The sequence below is a fragment of the Pristiophorus japonicus genome, chromosome 8 (assembly GCF_044704955.1).
Source record: "Pristiophorus japonicus isolate sPriJap1 chromosome 8, sPriJap1.hap1, whole genome shotgun sequence".
Lineage (NCBI taxonomy): Eukaryota > Metazoa > Chordata > Chondrichthyes > Pristiophoridae > Pristiophorus > Pristiophorus japonicus.
In genome coordinates, this window is record NC_091984.1 from 207,434,020 (window position 1) to 207,456,059 (window position 22,040).

Below are 22,040 nucleotides of genomic sequence, written 5' to 3' on the forward strand. Positions count from 1 at the left end.
GGGATCAAGGACATTTGCAAGGGCAAGATTGCGGTATTTACCCATATCTTGCCCAGCAAATGTCCTCAAGATTCTTGCGCCTGATAAAAGCAGGTGTATAGCCTACTTTTACAGGTGTAAGAGTTTTAAAACATACAAAAACAAAATAAAATAAAATTAAAAAAAAACATTTTATTGTTAAAAACCCTGCCCATTACAGAAAATTAATTTTAAACCATAATTAAAAAAACTTTTTTTTTTTAATTGGATTTTTTTTTTCTAAGACATTTATTAACTTTAATTTCAATTAATTTTAATGTTGTGAGGTGTGTTTTTTATTTTTTATTATGGTGTTTAGTGTGTTTGGTTTTTTTTCTCATTAATAGCAATGAGAACTTGTAGGTACAGAGTTCTCATTGCTATTTATGAGAATGCTGTGGAATACTGTACCTGATTGGTTGTCACATGTGACTGCACCTTCTGCGTGGGAACCTGGAGGACGGGAGTGCGCTTCGCAGCACGGGAAGAGAAGGCCTTCCCAACAGAATCCCACACTCCCCTGGGACCACTAAGTAAATTCGTAAGAATTCTCCTGTCGGAGGCAGTCGTCCGAAAGGAGCCTCCGACTGGAATTTCAGGGCCAATAATATACATTTTTAGAAGCATGCCTGGATTCTACATTGATTTAAAAATGCCTCCTATTGATTACATTATGTACCTTATGATTCAAGTGTAGCTTTTGCCAATTAAAGATATTCAGGATCTTCTCTGTTGTTCTTCCCTTTTCCATTTCATTTTGTGCCCCTCCCTTTTCATCACTTAATTGCACTGCAATGGTCATTACCCAAGCTTCTTAGCATTTTATTAGTGTACTGCTCTTGAAAGAAAGTTCCACACATGTCCTTTGGGACAGGTATAATTTATTTTAGATGCTGTCCAGATCACTTCCCTGCTTTAGGGCAATGAAGTATTGGAGTTTTTGAAGTCTGCTTCCCTAAAATAAACAAAAATGGAAACAGAAATCCATGCCTACACAAAAAAGCTTGAAAAGAAAATGCAAATATTTTTTTTCTAAACATGGCTGTGTGGTATATTGATTTAAAATAACCTCCCCCATGATTGTTATGCAACTTATGCTTCAAGGACATCTTTTTGTAATCCTGCATTTCAGTTAAAAATACTACTCACCGATGATCTGTTTGTTCTGAACTTTCACCAGACACACAGTTGATAAATTAATGAGGGGACAAATGAAAATAAATTGAACTTTTCTGTATAATGTACAAATTTTGAAATAGCATGCCAATGCTACGTCGCAGTAACAGCAAAATGTTGAAATCCATAAAATTGCTTTTAAAAAGTTTGCATTTATTAAAAATTGAGATTTGTGAAAACCCATTTAACATTACACTAAAAACACACAAATTATTGACTGTTGTTGAGGGGGCAATTTCCTTATAACCCTAAAACTACAGTGAACATTTATGATTCTACCCTCAGGAGAATTCTTGGCCTGTAATCTGTGGTCAGTGGTGAAGCAAAGATGCTTGCCACTGTCCTCGAAGAAAGCTGCCCACAGAGATGTCGCAATCTCTGTGGCGAGAAGTTTGCCTTTTTCGACGTGTAATTGATTGTAGCGCTCTAATATGGGAATTTCCAGCAAAGAGCTGCAGTGATGTCAACAAGCTGTCTTAGCAGCCAAACACATTGAAGAATTCTCACAGACAGCAAACCAGGAAATGAAAAGCAGCTTTTATCCGGACTATAAAAAAATGTTAGAGTGAGTGAAATAAAGACTGGGACGTTCACATGGTGATAAGGTCGAAATATCATGAACAATTTTTTTAAATGTTTAAAGTTTTTTAAAAATGTGATTTTTTTAAATCATAATGGAGAAATTTGACACGTGACAGAACGGTTGTTTAGCAGTCAATGAACCGTTAAACCCACAGTTTCACCTATTCCAACAATGCCTAACATTTTATGGGGTATTTAACAGCGATATTAGCGTAGAAAAGCCCAAGTTTCCATCTGTTCCACTCATTGCCGGCTATGAGGGTGGGGGCACAGCGCAGCCTGTGTCTGAGCAGTGAATGACTGACCGCAACTTCAGGATTTTCACGTTTAGATGCACACGTGCTAAATCCTGAAGTTGTGGTCTGTTTCAGAGGGGTAATGACGCCGAACGCTGACAGTTTGCTGTCATTACCCACCGCAAAATCCGAGTCCTTATTTTATAAATGTGAAAGGATTTCACTTACCATGTCATACAGACTTTTTGATGTCTGCATACAATGGTATTGATTGCATTGTCAATTGATAATCAAATAGTGGGTAACTAAAAATAATGTTCTTGCTTATAAAGGCTAGTTAGCTATAATCACATTTAGCATTGCCATCCAAGAATCTTGAGGGAACAAGATGAAGTACAAAGGCATATTAGTGTGCTTCATGTCTTGAGTACAATACAGTAAAGGCAATAAACACTAAGAATAACATTGATTCACTCCATTTTTACTATATAGATTGATTTTTTGTGACAGCTACAAAATACTAGTGGTGTATAGTTTGACACCAACGTTTGGGGGCGGTTTGCATAGAGGACAAGAGGAACAGCTAAGAACCAGTACTTTGAATACTGTATCATCAGATAACTGTCAAGCTCATGTTGTCACATCAATATGAAAAATTTAGCAAATATTTGTGCATTCAATAAAATGGCAATAATTTTCCTGTATTTCTGTAAATGTTCTGTTGCCTTTCTTTTTTTACTCACTCCAATAGATATTTGAATAATATTTTTAAAGCCATTCTTTAAGATGGTGCACATTAGTGCTTTTTTCTCCATTTGGAGGTAAAGATGAGGAGGCTTATGTTGAGGTATAGCTTCAAAGGTGGCAATGCCATTTCAGTATCTCATTCAAGTGGCAATTCTGCATGTGTGATCCTGGGCAGTAAGTGTCAGTGGACTATTTGACTATGGAAGCAATCATGGCTTAAGCACAATTCTATCATTATGCAACATCCACATTACCAGCAATGATCACCAAGAAGAATCAGAAGCTGGAACTTGGGCTGTTTCTCCCCGCCTACCCCTAGCACAGTGAAGCTGAAGCCAGTTGTAGCTCATCCATCAAGAGCTTAACTGGAATTGTTTAACTCGGTACTAACTACAGAGCAAGTCTGGCAATTCTTGCACTGTATCAAATCTCATAGCATAACGTTAGTGTTGTAAGTGAAATAAGATCAATTATTTATACAGAGAAGTACAAGTTCATTAGTTAATTTAGTGTAGAGCATCTCTTACCTTTGTGAGCATATAAAGCAGCAAAGAAATTGAAAGTAATTTGAGTATGTTTCAATAGTTACTGAAAGCTTGGCAGCCTGAAATACCTACTAAAAATATGAAGATATATCCAGTTTTCACAATTTTACTCAGGATGATCACGTGCAAAGTGCAACTGCAGTATTGGATGCTAAAAACAAAGGACTCCTAGGAGTCCACGCCACCGACGCAAGTGTGGCAGAGCAGAACTCCCACCTGCACAAGCCTCAGACTAAAAGCCTAAATTGCTGGGATCTTCAGCTCCAGAAGGAGCTATTCTGCCAGACAGGGCAATCAATCTACCCACCAGAAAATGACTGCACCAAACGGGATGGAATTGTTCCCCTCAGATTCTGGGTGCAGGTGGCCAATCCACCCCCTCTCTGTCACAATTTTAGGGTCATAGAATCTGCTGGTTAATGTACCTGAGTAAACATCACAGAATTAAAAACAAAAGCTTTAACAAAATGTACTTCATCTTTTGTTGGGTGATGTGTTGTTAGTCTCAGCTGTGGCCTTGTTTTTCACATGTTAGATCACTAAAAACTGCAACACATTTGAAATAATTCTGCTGCAATTTATGGTAGCAGCCGACAAATGAATGACATTTGGCTGGTTTGACCTACATAACGCTGGATGGAAATTTCATCAGGCACACGACACTAGAATTAAATCAACTAATTACTGGGAATTTTCTAAATTCAGAAGTAATAGTGCACCACTCATTTATTAATTTAATAAATGTCAGAACCTTGGCTTTCATCATTATTCCAAATTGAGCCAAAGTCACTTCTACAAAGTTTCTATCTGCTCAGGGTCATTTATAAAGTCAGTAATTTGCCAAAGATCCAAACATTAACGTTTTTTGAAAGATTCTAGTTATAACTAGATACAGAATTTGCCCATTTTTAAAAAAAACAATTCTTCCTCATCTTTTGAAGGCAGTGGCTCATGCAGGTTTATGGTTCTATAAAAAACATGAAAAGGATGGGAAAGGACCTGGTCGTTCACCAAGCCTGCCCTATCCAGACATGGTGCATCCCACATGCACCATCAATCCCCCCAACCCCTGCAGTCACACAATCTACTGGGAGACATAAAAAGCTGAAGCACGGGCGAGGATTCATTTTCACTTTCGGTGGGGGCCGAAACCTGGCTTCAGTGGAAAGGAAGATTGGGCGCAGTGCATACCGAGCAGCCAATCCACTACCACCAGTTTTCTGCCCCTACCAAAATTGGAAATCGGCCCCTATGTGTGGCTGCAGCCATCCAGTGCCTCGCCCAATTGGGCTGATACGGTGAGTGTTAGCAGGCTATTCTCTGTTGGAGTCACCACAGCCAAGCTTGATTCTCTCCTCATTAGATGTTCCGATCTGCACTTTCTAGCAAGTATCACTGGATGGTGATCAGGAGAGAAAACAGTGACTTTCCCCCCCACTCCCTTGCCGAGGAAGACTGAAGCCAACTTTAGTGCCCCATTTTCCACTAAGATCAGCTGCCTAGACCAGGGGATTGAACATGGGACCTGTGTCTTCTGTATGGCTCAGTACGACATAATGCATTTCATTTACCCAGCAAGCCACTGGGAACAGTGACAGAATAATTAAATACTGCAATTACTAATAAAAGCAATTCCCAAACAGTAAATATATATTCCTTTACACATATATGCTTGCAATTATTCTGGTGTTTGACAAGGCACTGAAGGTGCTGTGCCTGTTCCCTTTAACAGGGCACAGTAGAAATAAAAATATTTGACTTATTAGGTACCCTTTAGAGTCATTGGATTTTCAGAAATAATTAGTGTACATCGTTATTACATTAGTGTTTTGTAAACCAGTACTTGTAAAATGTCTGTTATTCTAGTACAACTGATTATTCAGAACCTGTAACGATGGCAAATGCAGGACAAGTAGTGCTGAAGTGATGGGCTGTTTGTTCAACTATCCACTGAATTTATAAATGGTACACAACTGATTATTCAGAACCTGTAACGATGGCAAATGCAGGACAAGTAGTGCTGAAGTGATGGGCTGTTTGTTCAACTATCCACTGAATTTATAAATGGTACAAATAAAGAAGGGGGGGGGGAAGGAGAAACCTAATATAAAAAAATACACCTGATAGCACCATCATAGAAAGCTGAGAAAATGTGGAATTAGACACGTCTTTCCCCTCCCCTCCTGAAGATGCTGACTCGTGCTGTGGTGCAGTTCACAGGCAGGGGCCATTGTTCATGTATAAGCCCATGCAGTGCAAGATGGCTGGCCATTCCAAAAACGTGGGCACCACAGCAGAGGCTGATTCTTGCAAGAGCATGACCCAGTGGGAGTCACTGGATTCTGACCAAGTGTGGCAAGCCTGGATGATTTCCCCCCCACCCGCCCTACTCTCTACCCCAGGAGCCAAGGCCCATCGTAGTACATTAAAAACATTGTCCTGGCCTGGCTAAAATCAACACATACCAGATGCCAAACTTAGACCTTCAGGTCTATTTGGCTTAGTTCCACACCAAGATGGTGCCTCTACTCACTAGGCCAGAAGGAAAGCTCTAATTGTGCTTTTTTCTAAATTACATGTTCATTTTCATTTCTCTGCCAGGGACAGTAAAGCTAAAACAGAAAGACCCAAAAAGCACATGATATACGACATTCCCCAGTGCCCATTTCATATACTAAGTACTTCACTTTCTGGATCCAGACAAATTTAAAAACAAATAAAAACTGAGGTTTATGTATCGTACCATTTGAGTACTTCCTAGGAAGCATCTACTGGATTAGAATGTAAAGGAGATAGAATTAAGTTTAAAACTTGAGCATGAAATTGTCTTTTTAAAGGAACAGTGTAAGATGCGGTATATTATTAATTCAAACCATTTGATCCAGTTGTGATCCTCCATCATTTCTAAACTTGTTCTCTTGCCATTGTCTTCGCAGCTGTATTACATCCCTGCCAAACAATTCATGTAACCTGGTGAAGCTGAAAGTCCCTGCTGCTGTATTACTATCTTGGGTGAGCATCAGTCCACCAATCCCAGATGTTACCCCTCCTGTTCCTGATCTCCTCCTAGGGGGCAGAGGTGGTGGCAAGCGTTGCGTATGTAGTGGTCTTTCAGGTGCCTGGTCTGTGGAATACTTTGAGATATCACTATTATCATTAGTAGCATGTGCTTTCCCATTCAATTCAGTATCAATAGTTTGATCTTGTGTAGTGTTCCAGGTGACATAGCCATTTTCCTTAACAGGAGTCCCATAAGATAAAGAGAAACTATGTGAGATTTGTGATGCACTATGAGGATTGATTGCTTGCTTTCGCAGTAGTTTTCTGTGGCTTTTACGACCGCTGACTCTATTTTGCTGCATCTCTTCCAATTGCTTTTCAAGTTCCTTCACAACAATTCTCATATAGTCAAAGCTTGCACGAGATAAAGCTTTAACCCAGGACTCCATTTCTCCCTGGCTCTCAGCAGCCATTTTATATGTCCGTGATTTAACATTTTCAAACTTGATTGCAAAGGCATACTCCTCTGAAGATTCGCACAACTCCACAGTGCATCCCTCAAGTATGATTACCCCAATTGGGTCTCTACTGTCCTTTTCTTCAAAGTAAAAAAACAGATTACCTTTCAAAACAAACCAGCGCCTGTGGTAGGCAGTGTTTCGTTCTCCCTTTTTATGCAAGTATCCAGTCTTGTCAGTAGGAGAATCACAGCTGGCATAGTATGCCACACTTCGTTCATTCAACTTCATGCTTTAGTTTCTGCAAACAAAAATCACAAAGGGCATCTGAAATGGAGAATACAGTTATTCTGACAAATAAGAATTTCAGAGTCACTGTAAAATGCAAACCTCAGCTTCAACTGATATGCGGATTTGGTTACATGTGAGGGGCAAGTTTTGTCTATCGGCCATCAGTAACACTACAAAACAAATGGAGCACTCTATCCTGTGGAGGAGGAAAAGCTTTCTCCATGTAGTTGTGTTCAATGCACTGAGAAATAGCTTAAAAGAAAATACCAGGATGCAGGTTATATGGCGGTACCCAGGAAACATCTACAGAAAAGGATGCACAGTACAAATGGTCTGGACTCAGACTACAGAGCAGATAGCATTTATTATGAATGGCATGACATGTGTGAAGTGGAACTGTTTGTGTCACGGAGGCTTAAGGGTTCTAGATAAAATACACAAATCCTTAAAAAATAAAACAAATTGAGATGTAGCTTTAATGTGATTTGTAAAGCGTCAGTGTGAGATGTAAAGTGTTTTGAGACGTCCGGTGGTTGTGAAAGGCGCTAATAAATGTAAATCTTTCTTTTATTTTTTAAAGGATGGAAAATGGCTGGGTCACAACTATACTGACAACTGTAGTGTTCCAAAACTGGAAAAGAGGAAATGCATCTCAGCTTGAAGTTACTGTTGACGGTGTTAGCAGCAGAGCATTTAATGGTTACTTCCACTGGGTTCCCCTCTCTTCCCACTCAAACCGGAACCAATGTCCTAGGGGGAGTGTTTGCTAGTGCTGTTGGGGAGGGGTTAAACTAATATGGCAGGGGGATGGGAACCTATGCAGGGAGACAGAGGGAAGTAGAATGGGGGCAGAAGCAAAAGCTAGAAAGAAGAAAAGTAAAAGTGGAGGGCAGAGAAACCCAAGGCAAAAATCAAAAAGGGCCACATTGCATCAAAATTCTAAAGGGGCAAAGCGTGTTAAAAAGACAAGCCTGAAGGCTCTGTGCCTCAATGCGAGGAGAATTTGTAATAAGGTGGACGAATTAACTGCGCAGGCAGCAATTAACGAATATGATATAATTGGCATCACTGAGACATGGCTTCAGGGTGACCAAGGCTGGGAACTTAACATCCAGGGGTATTCAGCATTCAGGAAGGATAGACAGAAAGGAAAAGGAGGTGGGGTAGCGTTGCTGGTTAAGGAGGAAATTAATGCAATAGTAATAGTAAGGAAGGACATTGGCTTGGATGATGTGGAATCTGTATGGGTGGAGCTGCGGAATACCAAAGGGCAAAAAACGCTAGTGGGAGTTGTGTTCAGATCACCAAACAGTAGTAGTGAGGTTGGGGACAGCATCAAACAAGAAATTAGGGATGTGTGCAATAAAGATTCAGCAGTTATCATGGGCGACTTTAATCTACATGTAGATTGGGCTAACCAAACTGGTAGCAATACGGTGGAGGAGGATTTCCTGGAGTGTATTAGGGATGGATTTCTAGACCAATAGTCGAGGAACCAACTAGAGGGCTGGCCATCCTAGACTGGGTGATGTGTAATGAGAAAGGACTAATTAGCAATCTTGTTGTGCGAGGCCCCTTGGGGACGAGTGACCATAATATGGTAGAATTCTTTATTAAGATGGAGAGTGACACAGTTAATTCAGAGACTAGGGTCCTGAACTTAAGGAACGGTAACTTCAACGGTATGAGACGTGAATTGGCTAGAATAGACTGGCGAATGATACTTAAAGGGTTGACGGTAGATAGGCAATGGCAAACATTTAAAGATCACATGGATGAACTTCAACAATTGTACATCCCTGTCTGGAGTAAAAATAAAACGGGGAAGGTGGCTCAACCATGGCTAACAAGGGAAATTAAGGATAGTGTTAAATCCAAGGAAGAGTCATATAGATTGTCCAGAAAAAGCAGCAAACCTGAGGACTGGGAGAAATTTAGAATCCAGCAGAGGAGGACAAAGGGTTTAATTAGAAGGGGGAAAATAGAGTATGAGAGGAAGCTTGCTGGGAATATAAAAACTGACTGCAAAAGCTTCTATAGATATGTGAAGAGAAAAAGATTAGTGAATAAAAACAAAGGTCCCTTGCAATCAGATTCAGGTGAATTTATAATGGGGAACAAAGAAATGGCAGACCAGTTGAACAAATACCTTGGTTCTGTCTTCACGAAGGAAGACACAAATAACCTTCCGGAAATACTAGGGGATCGAGGATCTAGTGAGAAGGAGGAACTGAAGCAAATCCTTATTAGGCGGGAAATTGTGTTAGGGAAATTGATGGGATTGAAGGACGATAAATACCCGGGGTCTGATAGTCTGCATCCCAGAGTACTTTAAGGAAGTGGCCCTAGAAATAGTGGATGCATTGGTGATCATTTTCCAACAGTCGATTGACTCTGGATCAGTTCCTATGGAGGGTAGCTAATGTAACACCACTTTTTAAAAAAGGGAGAGAGACAACGGGTAATTATAGACCGGTTAGCCTGACATCAGTACAGGGGAAAATGTTGGAATCAATTATTAAAGATGAAATAGCAGCGCATTTGGAAAGCAGTGACAGGATCGGCCCAAGTCAGCATGGATTTATGAAAGGGAAATCCTGCTTGACAAATCTTCCTAGAATTTTTGAGGATGTAACTAGTAGAGTGGACAAGGGAGAACCAGTGGCTGTGGTGTATTTGGACTTTCAAAAGGCTTTTGACAAGGTCCCACACAAGAGATTGGTGTGCAAAATTAAAGCACATGGTATTGGGGGTAATGTACTGATGTGGATAGAGAACTGGTTGGCAGACAGGAAACAGAGAGTCGGGATTAACGGGTCCTTTTCAGAATGGCAGGCAGTGATTAGTAGGGTGCCACAGGGCTCAGTGCTGGGACCCCAGCTATTTACAATATACATCAATGATTTAGATGAAGGAATTGAGTGTAATATCTCCACGTTTGCAGATGACACTAAGCTGGGTGGCAGTGTGAGCTGTGAGGAGGATGCTAAAAGGCTGCAGGGTGATTTGGACAGGTTAGGTGAGTGGCAAATGCATGGCAGATGCAGTATAATGTGGATAAATGTGAGGTTATCCACTTTGGTGGCAAAAACATGAAGGCAGAATATTATCTGAATGGCGGCAGATTAGGAAAAGGAGAGATGCAACGAGACCTGGGTGTCATGGTATATCAGTCATTGAAAGTTGGCATGCAGGTACAGCAGGCGGTGAAGGCAAATGGTATGTTGGCCTTCATAGCTAGGGGATTTGAGTATAGAAACATAGAAAATAGGTGCAGGAGTAGGCCATTCGGCCCTTCGAGCCTGCACCGCCATTCAATGAGTTTATGGCTGAACATGCACCTTCAGTACCCCATTCATGCTTTCTCGCCATACCCCTTGATCCCCCTAGTAGTAAGGACTACATCTAACTCCTTTTTGAATATATTTAGTGAATTGGCCTCAACAACTTTCTGTGGTAGAGAATTCCACAGGTTCACCACTCTCTGGGTGAAGAAGTTTCTCCTCATCTCGGTCCTAAATGGCTTACCCCTTATTCTTAGACTGTGACCCCTGGTTCTGGACTTCCCCAACATTGGGAACATTCTTCCTGCATCTAACCTGTCTAAACCCGTCAGAATTTTAAACGTTTATATGAGATCCCCTCTCATTCTTCTGAACTCCAGTGAATACAAGCCCAGTTGATCCAGTCTTTCTTGATATGTCAGTCCCGCCATCCCAGGAATCAGTCTGGTGAACCTTCGCTGCACTCCCTCAATAGCAAGAATGTCCTTCCTCAAGTTAGGAGACCAAAACTGTACACAATACTCCAGGTGTGGCCTCACCAAGGCCCTGTACAACTGTAGTAACACCTCCCTGCCCCTGTACTCAAATCCCCTCGCTATGAAGGCCAACATGCCATTTGCTTTCTTAACCGCCTGCTGTACCTACATGCCAACCTTCAATGACTGATGTACCATGACACCCAGGTCTCGTTGCACTTCCCCTTTTCCTAATCTGTCACCATTCAGATAATAGTCTGTCTCTCTGTTTTTACCACCAAAGTGGATAACCTCACATTATACTTCATCTGCCATGCATTTGCCCACTCACCTTATCTATACAAGTCACTCTGCAGCCTCATAGCATCCTCCTCGCAGCTCACACTGCCACCCAACTTAGTGTCATCCACAAATTTGGAGATATTACATTTAATCCCCTCGTCTAAATCATTAATGTACAATGTAAACAGCTGGGGCCCCAGCACAGAACCTTGCGGTACCCCACTAGTCACTGCCTGCCATTCTGAAAAGTACCCATTTACTCCTACTCTCTGCTTCCTGTCTGCCAACCAGTTCTCAATCCATGTCAGCACACTACCCCCAATCCCATGTGCTTTAACTTTGCACACTAATCTCTTGGAGCAGGGAGGTCTTACTGCAGTTGTACAGGGCCTTGGTGAGCCCTCACCTGGGATATTGTGTTCAGTTTTGGTCTCCTAATCTGAGGAAGGACATTCTTGCTATTGAGGGAGTGCAGTGAAGGTTCACCAGACTGATTCCCGGGATGGCAGGACAGACATATGAGAGAGACTGGATCGACTGGGCCTGTATTCATTGGAGTTTAGAAGGATGCGAGGGGATCTCATAGAAACATATAAAATTCTGACGGGACTGGACAGGTTAGGTGCAGGAAGAATGTTCCCGATGTTGGGGAAGTCCAGAACCAGGGGACACAGTCTTAGGATAAGGGGTAGGCCATTTAGGACTGAGATGAGGAGAAACTTCTTCACTCAGAGAGTTGTTAACCTGTGGAATTCTCTACCGCAGAGAGTTGTTGATGCCAGTTCATTTGATATATTCAAGAGGGAGTTAGATATGGCCCTTATGGCTAAAGGGATCAAGGGGTATGGAGAGAAAGCAGAAAAGGAGTACTGAGGTGAATTATCAGCCATGATCTTATTGAATGGTAGTGCAGGCTCGAAGGGCCGAATGGCCTACTCCTGCACCTATTTTCTATGTTTTTATTTCACTGTCACAGCCTAAAACGTCACCCTCTGTGCTCAGCTTAACCTAGAAGGTAGATTTTACTGTTATAGTTCAGAAAAAAGGTAAAATTAATCTGATGCATGGTGCTTATTAAACTCTCCATTACGATGAGGCAATATTTGTTGAAAATCATGAACTGCGATTTATGGCTATCGATAGCAACTCTCAATCAAGAGTGAAATTGAATTTGATCATGTGATTGTGGATCCATAGCATTTAGTCCAAAGGTATAAAATTAGGAGAGGAAGAAAAAATTTTGCCAAACCTTTATTCTGTATATATTTTTCAATGATAAATGAAGATCCCTTTCCTTGCTTCAATTATTCCTCACTTTGACCTTTATCCAGCTTCAATACCCCCAGACCAGGAGCTAATGCTGTTTCTTAGTGATAGATCCTGAACTATGCCACTCCACAGCATGTCCATGTCCCAAAACAGCACAGCTATCAGAACTATCCATAGTCCAGGTTCTCTTCCAACATCAAAGAGGTGAGAGAGATACCGATTTCGGAGCAGAGCAGGGATGCAGTTTGACAAGGGAGGGTTTGCAAGAGAATGGTGTGAAATGTTCAGCCTTGTGTACAAAATCCTTTACATAAGAACATAAGAATTAGCAGGAGTCGGCCATTTGGCTCCTCAAGCCTGCTCTGCCATTTAATAAGATCATGGCTGATCTTCTACCTCAACTCCACTTTCCTGCACTAACCCCATATCCCTCAATTCCCTTAATATCCAAAAATGTATCGATCTCTGTCTTAAATATACTCAAAGACTAATCCTCCACAGCCCACTGGGGTAGAGGATTCCAAAGATTCACTACCCTCTGAAGAAGTTTCTCCTCATCTCAGTCCTAAATGGCCGACTCCTTATTCTGAGACTGTGACCTCTGGTTCTAGACTCCCCAGCCAGAGGAAATATCCTTCCTGCATCTACCTTGTCAAGCCCTGTAAGAATGTTGTATGTTTTTACTTTACTTTGTAATTGGCACAAGAGATACCTTTTAATATGAGAAAAATTATAATCAACATTATACCTTTTGACATTAAACCTGTAACGAACCTGCTAAACCGGTATCGCATCTATTAAACCTGTATCGAACCTTGGTTAGACCACACTTAGAGTACTGCGTACAATTCTGGTCGCCATATTATAGAAAGGATATAGAGGCACTGGAGAGGATGCAGAGAAGATTTACAAGGATGATACCAGAAATGCAAGGGTATACATATCAGGAAAGGATGAACAGGCTGGGTCTCTTTTTTTCTTGAAAAAAGGCTGAGGGGTGACCTAAGAGAGGTCTTTAAAATTATGAAAGGTTTTGATAGAGTGGATACAGAGAGAATGTTTCCACTTGTGGGGAAGAGCATAACTAGAGGCCATCAATATAAGACAGTCACCAAGAAATCCAATAGGGAATTCAGAAGAATGTTGAGAATATGGAACTCACTATCACAGGGAGTGGATTAAGCGAATAGTATAGACGCATTTAAGGGGAGGCTAGACAAGCATATGAGGGAAAAGGGAATAGAGGATTTTGCGGATATATTTAGATGAGGAAAGACAGGAGGAGGCTTGAGTGGAACTTAAACACCGGCATAGACTGGTTGGGCTGACTGGCCTGTTTCTGTGCCGTATATCCTATGTAATGAAAAAGACAGGAGACAATTTGGCCCATCACGTTAGTGCCTGCTCTTTACTGAAACAATCCAAACTAATTCCACTGGCTTGCACTCGTAGCCCTGCTTCTTCCTTAGCCTCAAATATTTAGCTAATTTTCCCTTCAAAGATGCACTGGTCGCTGCCTCAATTGCTCCAACAACTCTCTGTGTAAAGAAATCTCTCCCAACCCCTCTCATCACTCTAGTGATTATTTTAAATTTATAATCCCTTTGTCACAACTCCCCAGAGTCTTTCGCCGTCTATGAAAACACTTCATAATTTCAAAAACATCAATTAAACCTCCTCTTGGCCATCTCTGCTCCGGTAAAAATAGTACTACTATCTCAAGTCTTTCTTCATAAGTGTAGCTTCCCATCCCCAGTATCATCCTGGTGAATCTACACTGTACACTCTCTCTTGGGTTTTAATGTCCTTTCTGCAATGGGGTCATGCCGGTCTCCAGTCGTCTTGGTTAATCCTTGCTCCTGCACCAAGACCTAGCTCTGTCAAGCCCGTATGGTGGCTGGTGTGCAACGGCCACCACACGTTAAAAAAATCCACGCACAGGCATCTTCCACCCTTCAAGATTTAGTTCAGGACCTGGAACTTTAAGCCCTTCATTGAAACACTTGTGAACTTCTTGACGTGGAAGCAAGTTATCCTCGATTTGAGGGACTGCCTATGATGGGGGGGGGGGGGGGGCGGTAATGGGGTGCCCAACATTCCACACATTACCTTAATTGTAGCTCAACCAATGTTTTGTATAAGTTTATCATTGTTTCTTTACCAGTCTGCAACAAGATATAGCAACTGAAGTAGTGAATATATATCCCTTGAAACCCCTCGTACATCATACTAAAGCGAAACAAGAATATCTCTCTGAAACAAAAGCAGAAAATGCTGGAAACACCAGCTAGCATCTGTGCAGAGAGTAAACAAGTTAATGTTTCAGGAATAGAAACCTCATCAAAACTGGAAAAAATTACATTATGAACAGCATTTAAAAAAAGAACAGAACAAGGAGGGGGGAAAACAAACATACATATCTTCCAGTTCCGATGAAGGGTCCATACCTAAAACATCTGATGTTGCCTGAATTTTCATTTTTTGTTTCCGATTTCCAGCATCTGCAGTTTTTTTTAAAAACTTATTTTATTGGGGCAGAAATCTCGGCCTCCCCGGGTCCGTACAAAGTTTCTACGGACCCGGGAAGGCATTGGAAAAGCCGGTTTTCAATGCGCTGAAAACCAGCTTTTCCGATCTGTCAAGTTTCTGGCTTGACAGAGCCTCCATATCTCTGGAGCGAGGACATTTGCACGGGCAAGATTGCGAGATTTACACATTTCTTGTCCAGCAAATATCCCCAAAACTCTTGCGTAAGAGTTTAAAAACATACAAAAATATAAATAAGTAAAAAAAAACATTATTTTTAAAAACCCTGCACAATACATTACATTCATTTTTAACCATAATTAAAACTTTTTTAAAAAATTGGTAGATTTTTTTTCTTTAAAAAACATTTCTAACAATTTCTATTCGTATACATATGTGAGGTGTTTTTTTAATGTTTTATGTAGCGTTTGTGTGTTTGGGGGTGTTTCTCATTCATGGTAATAGGAGTTTCACATTTACGAAACTCCTTTTACTATGAATGAGAAAATACTTACCCGCGACCCTGCCGACGTCCCAACATGAAGCGCTCCGTTGCGCAAGAAGAGGAGGCCTCGAGTCCGGGATCTCTAGCGGGCATTCGACTAAAAGGTAGGCGTGCATCTTTTCTCTTATTTTTAGTTGAATGGAAGAGGAAACAGGGATTCCTGCCCCATTATCTCTATGAACTTTGTCCTACCATAAACCTCTGATCATCACACAATATTAGCAGAGCAACCACACCAGAATCATGGCTTGGGCATTAATACTTTTAAAAAGAAAATGTCCTTTGCAGAGTGCCTATGCTCTATCTGCTGTGGAATGGGGAAAATACCCTATTGTGTCAACCGTGGCTCAGTGGGTAGCACTCTGTGTGTCAGACGATGGTGGGTAGACTTGAGCACAAAAAACTAGGTTGACATTCCAATGCAGTGCTGAGAGTGCTGAACTGTTGGAAGTGCATCTTCCAAATGAGAAGTTAAACCAAGGTCCCATCCGCTCTCTCAGGTGGACGTAAAAGAGCCCATGGCACTATTTCAAAGAAGATCAGGGGAGTCATCCCAAAGCGTACTGGCCAATATATATCCCCCAATCCACAAAAGAAAAAGATTATCTGGTCATGATCACATTGCTGCTTGTGGGAACTTGCTGTGCGCAAATTGGATGCCACGTTTCATAGAAACATAGAAACATAGAAAATAGGTGCAGGAGCAGGCCATTCGGTCCTTCGAGCCTGCACCGCCATTCAATGAGTTCATGGCTGAACATGCAACTTCAGTACCCCATTCCTGCTTTCTCGCCATACCCCTTGATCTCCCTTGCAGTAAGGACTACATCTAACTCCCTTTTGAATATATTTAGTGAATTGGCCTCAACAACTTTCTGTGGTAGAGAATTCCACAGGTTTACCACTCTTTGGGTGAAGAAGTTTCTCCTCATCTCGGTCCTAAATGGCTTACCCCTTATCCTTAGACTGTGACCCCTGGTTCTGGACTTCCCCAACATTAATAAGAACATAAGAACATAAGAATTAGGAACAGGAGTAGGCCATCTATCCCCTCGAGCCTGCTCCACCACCCAACAAGATCACGGCTGATCTGGCCATGGACTCAGCTTCACTTACCAGCCCACTCCCCATAACCCTTAATTCCCTTATTAGTTAAAAATCTATCTATCTGTGACTTAAATATATTCAATGAGCTAGCCTCAACTGCTTCCTTGGGCAGAGAATTCCACAGATTCACAACCCTCTGGGAGAAGAAATTCCCTCTCAACTCGGTTTTAAATTGTCTCTCCCGTACTTTGAGGCTGTGCCCCCTAGTTCTAGTCTCCCCGACCAGTGGAAACAACACCTCTGCCTCTATCTTGTCTATCCCTTTCATGATTTTAAATGTTTCTATAAGATCACCCCTCATCCTTCTGAACTCCAACGATTAAAGACCCAGTCTACTCAATCTATCATCATAAGGTAACCCCCTCATCTCCGGAATCAGCCTTGTGAATCGTCTCTGTACCCCCTCCAAAGCTAGTATATCCTTCCTTAAGTAAGGTGACCAAAACTGCACGCAGTACTCCAGGTGCGGCCTCATCAATACCCTGTACAGTTGCAGCAGGACCTCCCTGCTTTTGTACTCCATCCCTCTCGCAATGAAGGCCAACATTCCATTCGCCTTCCTGATTACCTGCTGCACCAGCAAACTAACTTTTTGGGATTCATGCACAAGGATTTGCCATCCTCGCCTGCCGTCCGGACACGCCATGGCGTACCATCTTGCCGTCCGGAGGAGGCGGGGGTCCCCGATGGAGGGCACTCTACGCGGGGGTCCTCCCACTGTTTATCGGGGACTTGGCCTGGAGGGTGGTGCACGGAGCAGTGCCGTGCAATAAATTTTTAAGCCGGTTCACGGGCTCCCAGGCCACCTGCAATTTCTGCGGTCTGGAAGAGTCCGTGTTCCATGTTTTTATTGAGTGCACGAGGTTGCAGCCCCTGTTTTGTTATTTAAAGGGGCTGCTCCTGAAATTCTGGCTGCACTTCAGTCCCACACTCCTGATCTTTGGGCACCCTGTGCGGAGGGGAGCGGGTAGGTCCGAGGGCCTCCTCGTAGGACTGCTCCTGGGCACGGCCAAGGGTGCCATCAGCCGGTCCAGGCAGCGGGCGGTCGAGGGGGTCGTTCAGCCGGACTGCCTGCCTCTCTTCCGCGCCTACATCCAGTCCAGGGTGTCCTTGGAGATGGTGCACGCGGTGTCCACCGGTACGCTCGCGGCCTTCCGCGAGAGGTGGGCACCGGAGGGACTGGAGTGCATCATCACACCCGGCAACCAAATTTTAATTTGATTTTATGTTTTTAAGTTAATTTGTTTTAATTGCCGGTGCTGTTAGTGTCCCCTTCCCCTTTTATAGGTGGCACTTGGAGAAAAAATACAATTTTGTGCCCAAAAAAAACCCCCCCAAAAAACCCACAAAAAATAAAAGGGCCTTGTAAATGCTTGGTGTTTCCCCCAGATCGGGGGGCACGGTTTAATGTTTTTTGTTTGCTCCTAAAAGAGTTCATGCACAAGGACCCCCAGGTCCCTCTGCTCTGCAACATGTTGTAATTTCTCCCCATTCAAATAATATTCCCTTTTACTGGTTTTTTTCCCAAGGTGGATGACCTCACACTTTCCGACATTGTATTCCATCTGCCAAACCTTAGCCCATTCGCTTAACCTATCTAAATCTCTTTGCAGCCTCTCTGTGTCCTCTGCACAACCCGCTTTCCCACTAATCTTTGTATTATCTGCAAATTTTGTTACACTACACTCTGTCCCCTCTTCCAGGTCATCTATGTATATTGTAAACAGTTGTGGTCCCAGCACCGATCCCTGTGGCACACCACTAACCACCAATTTTCAACCCGAAAAGGACTCATTTATCCCGACTCTCTGCTTTCTGTTAGCCAAACAATTCTTGATCCATGCTAATACATTTCCTCTGACTCCGCGTACCTTTATCTTCTGCAGTAACCTTTTGTGTGGCACCTTATCGAATGCCTTTTGGAAATCTAAATACACCATATCCATCGGTACACCTCTATCCACCATGCTCGTTATATCCTCAAAGAATTCCAGTAAATTAGTTACACATGATTTCCCCTTCATGAATACTAGTTGCATCTGCTTGATTGCACTATTCCTATCTAGATGTCCTGCTATTTCTTCCTTAATGATAGCTTCAAGCATTTTCCCCACTACAGATGTTAAACTAAGCAGCCTATAGTTACCTGCCTTTTGTCTGCCCCCTTTTTAAAACAGAGGCGTTACATTAGCTGCTTTCCAATCCGATGGCACCTCCCCAGAGTCCAGAGAATTTTGGTAGATTATAACGAATGCATCTGCTATAACTTCCGCCATCTCTTTTAATACCCTGGGATGCATTTCATCAGGACCAGGGGACTTGTCTACCTTGAGTCCCATTAGCCTGTCCAGCACTACCCCCCTAGTGATAGTGATTGTCTCAAGGTCCTCCCGTCTCACATTCCCGTGACCAGCAATTTTTGGCATGGTTTTTGTGTCTTCCACTGTGAAAACCGAAGCAAAATAATTGTTTAAGGTCTCAGCCATTTCCACATTTCCCATTATTAAATCCCCTTTCTCATCTTCTAAGGGACCAACATTGACTTTAGTCACTCTTTTCCGTTTTATATATCGGTAAAAGCTTTTACTATCTGTTTTATGTTTTGCGCAAGTTTACATTCGTAATCTATCTTCCCCTTCCTTATTGCTTTCTTAGTCATTCTTTGCTGTCGTTTCCTACATTACAACAGTGACTACACTTCAAAAAAAAGTACTTCATTGGCTGTGGAGCGCTTCGAAACGTCTTGCGGCCGTAAAAGGCGCTATACAAATGCAAGTTTTTTTTTACGGACACACCCCAAGGCACAAACAGGGTCCAATGGCTGCATTCCCATGCGCATGCGCGTCGCCTAGTCGACCGGCGAAGGATGGGGCTGAAAACGGGCGAAAGAGGGTTTTATTTAAAAAATCGGGTGGCGGATTTAGCGCCCAAGCCCTCCCTCGCGTGTCAATCACAAGTTTATTCTTGATTTTATTTATTTTTTAAATCGGAAATTTGGAATATGTGTAACTGGTTCAGAGCTAGTTGCAGACACGGACGGCGCCTGGTCTCCGGTGCAGTTGCCAGGCCTCCCGCTCGAGCGGAGAAAGCGAAGGTAAAAGTGGCCCGAGTGAGAGCGGGAAAGACAATTGTTCAGCTGCCAACCGCCCCCAACGCTTACAACGGCCGCGCGGTAGTCTGTAAGTAATAAAAGAGAGAGAGAGAGTGCTGCCCTGTTTTACTCACTCGCTCGGCTCTCTCAGGCCACCGCTCGCTCTCATATTTTCTCTTTACGTTTAAAAAGCGTGTGACGTCACGGCCCAGTCAGGATGACTCCTGTTCATTCAGCAGTTTCTGTGCCAAGTCTTGCCTCCCACTCTTCCCTGTGGAAGCCTCTCACTGTTAAAATGTATCTATTATAATTAAACTTCATCTATTTTCCCCTCAATCAACATAACAACAAACAGATTAGCTGGTCATTACCATATTGCTGTTTGTGAGAGGCTGCTTGTGCGGAAATTGGCTGCCGCGTTTCTCACATTACAACAGTGAGGACACTCCAAAAGTACTTCATTTGCTGTTGTTTGCTTTGAGACATCCGGTGGTCGTGAAAGGCGCTATATAAATCCAAGTATTTTTCTTTCCTACCTCTCACTGTAATTTCCTCCAGTCTTGGCCACTATTTATCCTCCAATCAACATCTGAAACAGATTCTGACGAAAGGTTATCGACCCGAAACATTAACTCTGTTTCTCTCTCCGCAGATGCTGCCTGACCTGCTGAGTGTTTCCAGCATTTTCTGTTTTTATTTCAGATTTCCAGCCGCCGCAGTATTTCGCTTTTCTAAGGAAGATTATCTGGTCGTTATCACATTGCTGTTTGTGGGTTTTGAGGGACTGATCTTCAAACACTCTTTTCCTCAGATAGCCGAAGGCTGCACTGGTGCACTGGACGGTGTTGGATCTCAACATCAATGCCCGCTCTTGTTGATAGGATGCTCCCGAGATAGGGGAAGTGGTCCACGTTGTCCAGGACCACGCTATCGATCTTGATGTTTGGAGGACAGTGCTGTGCGGCGAGGACAGGCTGGTGTAGGACCTTTGTCTTACTAATGTTTAGTGTAAGGCCTATGCTTTCAAACGCTTCGGTAAATACGGTCTACAGGGCGTAGTAACACCCGCCCTCCTGTATGGCTCAGAGACGTGGACCATATACAGTAGACACCTCAAGTCGCTGGGACAAGTGACCCTTCACTCTCAAAAGCACCCATGACCATGAGTAGCTCTGTGGGCATTGGCGTTTCCACCTCCGGTGTGGGCAACGGTAACCGGCTCAATGCATCAGTGCAGTTGTCAGTGCCTGGTCTATGGCGAATTACATATTCATAAGCAGATAATGTCAGTGCCCACCTCTGGATGCGGGATGACGCGTTGGTATTGATACCTTTATGTTCCGAGAATAATGATATAAGCGGCTTGTGATCGATTTCCAGCTCGAAGCGAAGCCAAAACAGGTACTGGTGCATTTTTTTTATTCCATAAACACATGCTAAAGCTGCTTTCTCTACCATGCCATAGGCTCTTTCCTCCTTAGACAGGCTTCGAGACGCGTATGCAACTGGTTGTAGTTTGCCTGACTCATTGGCTTGCTGGAGTACGCAGCCGACCCCATAGGACAACGCATCACAGGTCAAAACTAGACGCTTGCATGGGTCATACGGTACCAGTAAGTTGTGGGAACACAACAGATTTCTAGCCTTCTCAAAGGCTCTATCTTGAAGTTCACCCCACACCCAGTCGTCTCCTTTCCTGAGCAGCTTATGCAAAGTCTCTAATACTGTGCTCAATTTGGTAAGAAGTTACCAAAGTAGTTGAGAAGATCCAGAAACGAACGTAGCTCCGTCACATTCTGGAGCCTGGGCGCATTTTTGATGATCTCAGTTTTCACATCTGTAGACCTGATTCCGTCTGCAGCAATCTTTCGTCCAAGGAATTCGACCTCTGGTGCCATGAAAATACACTTCGAATGTTTCAGCCTGAGTCCCACTTTGTCCAGACGACGCAGAACCTCTTTTAGATTGTGCAGATGCTCGGTGGTGTCACGACCTGTGACTAGGATATCATCTTGGAATACCATGGTCCTGGGGACGGATTTCAATAGGCTCTCCATGTTTCTCTGAAACATGGCTGCCACCAAACGAATGCCAAAAGTGCACCTATTGTAAATAAACAGTCCTTTGTGCGTGTTGATGCACGTAAGTTTCTTTGATGATTCAGCCAGTTCCTGTGTCATGTAGGCCAACGTTAGATCCAATTTGGTGAATGATTTTCCCTGGTTAGCGTTGCAAACAGGTTATCAGCTTTCGGTAGCGGGTACTGATCTTGTTTCGAAACTCAGTTGATCGTGACCTTGTTGTTTCCACAAATCCTGACCGTGCCATTGCTCTTTAACACCGGAACAATGGGGCTGGCCCATTCATTAAATTCGACCAGTGAGATGACCCTCTTGTGTCATAGCCTGTCCAGTTCGAGCTCGACCTTTTCTCTCATCATGTGCGGG

General features: G+C 42.9%; 1 protein-coding gene across 1 annotated transcript; it reads right to left on the reverse strand.

The window, feature by feature from the left end:
• Positions 1-305: 305 nt before the first annotated feature.
• Positions 306-19,767, reverse strand: pheta1 (PH domain containing endocytic trafficking adaptor 1). The gene is made up of 2 exons (XM_070887859.1): positions 19,728-19,767; positions 306-7,063 (listed from the first exon to the last, which is right to left on the reverse strand). The coding sequence occupies exon 2, from the start codon at positions 7,051-7,053 to the stop codon at positions 6,172-6,174; it is 882 nt and encodes a 293-aa protein (XP_070743960.1). The 5' UTR covers positions 7,054-7,063; positions 19,728-19,767; the 3' UTR covers positions 306-6,171.
• Between the last annotated feature and the right edge of the window lie 2,273 nt (positions 19,768-22,040).